A 7,183-nucleotide genomic window follows, 5' to 3' on the forward strand; every position below is an offset into this window, starting at 1 on the left:
GCTATGGGTGGGAACCGACTCAACGGCACTTAACAATAACAACATATATAAATGACACAGAGTTGTGAAGCACTATACTATCTGATAAAAATTTAAGACTAAGTTTCAGAGGCATTGCTCATTCTTGAGTTTTAGGCTTAAGAAAAACAGACTCATAAAGAGTTGTAATTCTTTTGACTCACTTAGCTTTACAGCAGGTATAAAGTCTAAGGATATTATACTACTTTACCTTGCAGTTACCAGAAATTCCTGTTATGATTTATTCACACATTGAACATGTTTTTATTTACTTTTTTCTTTAACTTACTGCTACCTGCGAAAAGTACATAAATTACTATGATAGTAATGACTCTCAAAGTATTTATAATTATTTTAAATGACGTTTAGAATTTATAACTTTACATTACGCATAAGTATGATAAAAGAAGGATTGGATTTTTTTGTGCTAAGCAAAGTGCTTGGCAGTACAAAGGAGTAAAAACCAAACCAAAACACAGGTGAAAACAATGTAAATGAATGAATGAATGAATGTATAAAACCCAAAAGACTAACTAAAGCTGATGGCATTTGATCTGAGACTTGAGGAATAAGTTGTATTTTAATAGTTGAAATGGTCAAAGTAGACAGACGTTTGTCAACAAAGCTTGGGAGTGAAGAGCCTATAGTCCATGCTTGGGATTTAAGCATCTAATACGTCTGGTGCATGAAAACACATAGTGGATCATGAGACTGAAAGAAAAACAACTCCAAGTGTCTAAAGTCACTTGTGAGTCCTGGTGTGGTGCTGTAGAATAAGCATTGGATTGCTAACTGAAAAGTTGGTAGTTCAAAACCTTACACATATTTGCTATGAGTCAAAACTGACTTGGTTCTTAACAACAACAACAACAATATCTAAAATCTCTCAGGAGAAGGTGTAAATGCTAAGGCCAAGGGTAAGTCTAACATCTTTGGAGTCATAGTAATAAAATTGGAATTGAAGACACACTGAAAGACTTTGACTTAAATGTAGCACTAAAAGTAAGTCTTAAAGAGAGGATTTGATAGGACATTTGCCAACTTTGAATTAATTAGATTTTGCTTCAATTTGTAAAAGTGCTGGTTGCAGCAAAATGAACCCATCCCTCTCTAACGCAGTAAGGCTGTAATGTTCTCATTATGATTCATTTCGGATTCGAGCTCTTCTCAACTCAAATCTATTTGATTGCTTAAGAAAAAAGCAATCACTACAAACAGTATTGCTATCTGGAAGACCACACTATCTGGTTACTTAGACAAAATGAAAAACATGATTCCCATTTTCACCTTCCTTGTATATGCTCAGCCTTAGTATTAATAGGATTTGAAGTGAATTAAACCTTGACACCAAGGCATTCTACAATAAATTTTGTAAATCTAATCAATTAGTTTGGCAATCCCAGTTTTTGCTTTATGTTTGTGCCGGTGTCTGAGTGTGCAGGCATGCATAGGAATGCCTGCTTTTAGTGAAATGGGCAGATATGAGCTGTATCGATTAGGTTCTTCCTATCATTGGCTATGTAGCAAACCTGTCACTTCTCCAAGTAATGAATCATGTTGACAGGATGCATTCCATTTTATGTTTTTTTCTCTCTCCTATGTCCAGAACATTTGTAGTCGAAGCACACTTGCCACCTTTAAAAAGCAAGCTCTGTTATATTCTAGAGTCACTGCAATATCCTTCTTAATCGGAAGAGTCATTTTCTCTGCTAAGGAGGAAGACAAAAGATTTTAGACATGAACAGGATCCTCTTAACCCCTCTCTGTTTTGGAGTTCTAAGTTTGTTATCTGTGATGGTCTTCACAGAGTTGGTACATGGACGGCCATATCTCCCCCAAGGTAGGTGCACATGAATATAAAATTCCTACAGGTGGGAAACTAATCTTTTTCTTCCTATTTATATTAACTTGATTTTTCTGTATTATAATTTTTCAAGATATCCACAATAGTAGTAATTTATCACTAATATCTCTTTAGTAGTTGTTTTTAATGAAATGTAATCTGTGATGCTGCTCTTCTCCTATGAATTATACCAAATTCATTTTAACTAAAATTGTTTCATGTTTATTTCAGCTCCACTTTATTTTTCTACTAAGGGGACACATTTTTCTCATTTTTCATCTATAACCCCCAAATCCTCATTTTTGTATAAATAATAGTATAGTTAGTCACATAATCTGTGCATGTTTCAAGTTTTCATATTTCAAAAAGAATTAGGATTTTTTTATCCTATGTTACAAATGATTCCTATTATTTGTAAATCACTTACGAAAGGAAAGTGACTCAGAGAAATATATCAAGGCATAAATTTGTGTTTTCAGAGATTGAGGATAATCATACATTATAAAATTACCTTGAGGAGGATAATGCTAACACCCACCGCATACACTGATTATATTTATTAGAGTTCTAATATGTTTAAGAGACTCATTATGTAAAGTAATTTTATTGATGACATCTACATGTATCTTCCATAATAAAGTGGGTGAATAGAAGTTTCTGCTCTTAACATATTACAGCTTTTACTAACCTTTCTCTAAAGTGTTCAGTGCATTCTACTATGGAAATAGTCCTTAATCTGAGAATCAGTACAGTTGGATTTAGCACTGATTTATAAACTGATACTAGGCAACTAATCCCAAGGAAACCTCTATACATTTATCATCATTAAAAAGTAGTTTAAAATAATGTTGCCTAGTATTCTTTCTAGCTTGAAATTCTGGAGTTTTGTTTCATCTGATTGACTTTTCTCTCTTGGGAAGAAGGAAATATTATTTTACTCATTTTATGTAAGGGAAGACTCATTTTATGTAAGGGAACCCACCACCGAAAGTAATATATTTTGTTTGTATGACACTGGGTTAAGGAAAGGGACAAGTACTTTTATGTTGCCTCAAATACAAATATAGAAGGGCAAGTACTTTTATGTTGCCTCAAATATAAATATAGAAGGGCAAGTACTTTTATGTTGCCTCAAATATAAATATAGAAAAACCTGTGAAAGATGGAACCTGTGTAAGGTAGAAAACCTCTCAGAGAAAGAAAACTGAAATAGTTTTCATTTATAGAGAGCAGTAGAAAAATGGTAAGGTTGTACCATGTCAAAAGTGGAAAATTTACAATACCCAAAAAAAACAGGCAGTTCAGACTTCACTTTGTAGTAGTATATTTAGAAACTAGAAATTTAGTATGTATGCAACCTCTTTTTATGATACCTTGAGTTGGCTTAGGGCACTGGCAGATAATTTTTTTTTTCTCTTAACGTTTTATAGTGAATTGAGTGAAGGGTTATGACAAGACCATGGGATTTCCATTCAACAAATCATACATCCCATCTCATCTCATTGGTTACAATCCTGTCCTCACAACAACGGTTATCCCACTTCCTCCGTGTTTCCCCATCTACATCTTATATTTCACAAATGAACAAAGCAAAAGTATTTGATGCACACATATAAAATAGACCAGAACAAACAAACAAACAAAAATTCATTTAAATGTCCAAAGGGCATGTTCTGCAAGTACATGCTTTCTGACCGCAGGCACACAACTGTATGGCCCTATTTGTATGAAACACCCAGAGAAAGTAAATCTACAGAGACAGAAACAGTGTCTACTAAGGTTGGGGAATAAGAAGTGTTTGGAGTGATGGAAATCATTTAGACTAAGATTGTGATGATGGTTGTACAACACTGTGATTAATATAATCATTGAATTGCACACTAATAATGGATGAATTTTGTTGTATATAGATTGCATCCAATAAAGTAAAAACAAAAACAAAAACAAAAAACTATCTAACTTTTAATTTGCTAGAAAGTGCTAGTACCTGTTCTGAATTAGACTGGCTAGCAGTCTTCCTAGAAGACTAAAGGCTGCCACTCATCTTTCTCTCCTCTCCTCCCATGTCAGGCTACCTTCCCTGCAGGCCAAAACCCACCAGATGCATTTACTGAGGCCCTACCAAGTGCCCAGGCTCTGGCTTAAACTTGGTTTGTGGGGTCGACCTGGCTCAGAGACTTGGCAGGCCCTTACCTGCTGAGGACTCACTGCTCTTTTTTTTCAAGCTTCAACCAGGTATGGTCAGGGTGGCTGAGGCCCTGGTGCTTCTCTGGGGAGAGGAAGGAGATGAGTCATCCCTTGGAAAACAGCTCTGTTCATCTCCCCCAGACTGCTGTTTGGAGACGACAGGAATCCCAGCACCCCCAATTTAACTACCCACTGCCCAGCCCTGCTGCTGGAGCTCCAGGCAGACACAGGGCCTGGCAAACCCCCTGAGGTGGTCTAGGAAGCCGCTCTGGATGGAAGTTCTATAGCTTTGATTCCTGTCCCACAGTTATCTGCGGCATCCAGGAAAATGCCATATGCTCCTGCAGGTCTTCTAGGAACAAGAGCAGCCTTTCAAATAAGTATGGCAGATGAGATTTTAAAAGTCAATGGTGATTAGGACAATTTCTTTGGCACTGCAAATAGCATTGCAAAAAACATTGGATTTATTTATAAGGATTTTTCCATTGAAGAGAAAGTTGTCTTAGAGACCTAAATACAAGTCTGGGAGTCACAGGTGATGGGTTTGACTTATGACAATCACATTTTGACTTTGCACTTGGCAGACCTCCATTTCTCTTTCTGTGAAATAATGCGATTTTTCTATGTTTCCACCACACTGTAAATGTGTACGAATAAAGGTGGTCATTTATTGAGAACTTCACAAAATTAAGATATATTAGTTAGAGGTAAACAATAACTTCAAATTTCATGTGCCTAGAAAATATAGAACAATTGAACTCTACAGAATTCTGCTAAATTTCAATGAAACAACACAAATCACTGGTTGTTATTGTTGTTAAGTGCCATCAGTTGGTTCTAATCGACAGTGACCATTCTGACACTGTACATCTTTAGGGGAGCAGGAAGCCTCATCCTTCTCTGGGCTCAAGCCACTGACCTTGTGGTTCGCAGTCCAGTGTTTGTTGTACAGAGCCACTGCGCTCCCTGTGGAAATGTTTTTCTCTGGATTCTCTTTCAATTTCAGGTTCCTTATATACACATTAAGAAGATACAGTTATAAGGTTATTTTTTTATTTGTCTTCAATTAGAGTGATTCTCTCTCCATGAACACTTATTTCTTGAAACAATCAAATATTTAACTTGATTCACTGATTTTTTTTTTTAGAAGTATGCATTTTTGTGCAGACACAGATAATAAACTTAGAGTCGCCACTCTTCACTATTAGTGATAGTAATATTAAAGACAAATGGCACACACCCATTGGATATTTTTTGGCCAGAGTCACAGAAAAGATTTCTTCAATGGATAAGCCTAAAACTGAACAAACTGCCTATGACACAAGGCAGAATAAACACTAGCAAGAAAATGATTAGAATTTATTGTATGGTATACTATCATTTTGGGGGGATTCCAAGTTTCTTTCTGATAAAATTCCTTTTCAAATCTAGTAAAAACCTTCTCATTTATATAAAAAATAAAGGAATCAATTAATAATTAATAATACTGAATAACTTCGATTTTATCAATGTCTATATTTTTCCTGTATTTTCCAAAAGCACTCCCCCAAATCTGATGGCATCAATATCATTTGCTCCAAAGGTATATTTATACACAGGTATTTTCATATTTGAATATTGTTCTTCTCAATATTCACTCCCTGATCAAAGATAAGAAAATACTAAAAGAATTTATGTATTTTTTCTTTTAAAAGTACAATCATTTTTGTTTTAAAATGAAATATTAAACAAGAAACTGTAAGATTTATTTTCTATTAGTTCTTCCTTAGCCACTATTTTAGTTAACTTTAGACATTCAAAGTACTTTGCAATAAATTTATGAAAAAACGTTTCCTCAGCAATTACTGTAAAATATGGTTGTTTTAAATGGTAATAGAATTTCTGAGGACAGATAGGCAAATGCAATCACTGGAAACAAACTTGTAAAGAAATAAAAATGTATTCATTTCTGCCTTGGAAAATATGCCATTTAAATACATACACAATACATTCATTATTAAACAGAACATTTCAAAATCTATCCTAAAGTACAATGCTGTCAGTGATAGGATAAAATTCACATACATATACATATAATTAATATTATAGTTCAAATTTATGTAACAATCACTAACTTCAAAAGTGAAGAAAGTAAAGATTTTCACCAATTTCTGCAGTCTGAAATAGATCAAACATGCAGTCAAGATGCAATGATAATTACTGATGATTGGAATGTGAAAATTGGAAATAAAGAAGAATCCATAGTTAGAAAATAGGGCCTTGGACATAGAAAAGACACCAGAAATAACATCACAGAATTTTGCAAGACCAGTGACATAGTCATTGCAAATACCATGCTTCAACAACAAATTTAGAAGCTATACATGTTGATCTCATCAGATGGAATACATAGGAATCACACTGACTACGTCTGTGGAAAAAGATGATGGAGAAGCTCAGTATCATCAGTTGGCCATGGGCCGACTGTGAAGCAGATCATCAATTGTTCATTGTTGTTGTTGTTGTTAAGTGCCGTTGAGTCGGTTCCGACACATAGCGACTATGTACAGGGTTTCCGAGGGTGTAAATCCTTACGGGAGTAGAAAGCCTCATCTTTCTCCCGCGGAGCGGCTGGTAGTTTCGAACCACTGACCTTAAGGTTCACAGTCCGATTCGTAACCACTACACTACCAGAGCTCCTTGTTCATATGTGACTTAAAGTTGAAAATGAGGAATATTAAAACAAGTCCATGAAAGCCAATGTATGAATATCCCACCTGAATTTAGAGACCATCCCAAGAAAAGCTTTTAAACACTGAACACTAATAACCAAAGACCAGACAAGTGTGGTGTAACACCATATAGAAAGAAAGCAAAAGGTCATTAGAAAGACAGAAAAGACCAAAATAAATGTTAGAAAAGACTCTGATTTAATTTACTCATTTCTTCCAGTTGCTTCTCTGTGTTTAAGAGCAAGTTTCAGAGTCTCTTCTGACATCTACTTTGGTCTTTTGTTTCTTGTCTTTTTAATGACCTTTTGATAGCTTCACTTTTTTTTCCCCCCTTAAGGTTTTATTGTGAATTTTGTGATAGTTTACATGGGAGAACATTAGTTTTAAATTCATCCTATAGTATATCATTTCATTGCTATAGTTA

The 7,183-nt window shown here is 34.9% G+C and overlaps 1 protein-coding gene across 1 annotated transcript in view; it reads left to right on the plus strand.

Annotated features, from left to right (window-relative positions):
* The first annotated feature begins 1,755 nt into the window (after positions 1-1,755).
* The window catches only part of UTS2B (urotensin 2B), a 25,039-nt gene continuing 19,611 nt past the window's right edge, over positions 1,756-7,183 (plus strand). Inside the window, exon 1 of the mRNA XM_006871868.1 lies at positions 1,756-1,858. Within this exon, the coding sequence (XP_006871930.1) occupies positions 1,756-1,858 (103 nt within the window). The remainder of the gene's footprint in view (positions 1,859-7,183) is intronic.

This window comes from Chrysochloris asiatica, unplaced genomic scaffold, assembly GCF_000296735.1.
Source record: "Chrysochloris asiatica unplaced genomic scaffold, ChrAsi1.0 scaffold00177, whole genome shotgun sequence".
In the NCBI taxonomy this organism is placed as follows: domain Eukaryota; kingdom Metazoa; phylum Chordata; class Mammalia; order Afrosoricida; family Chrysochloridae; genus Chrysochloris; species Chrysochloris asiatica.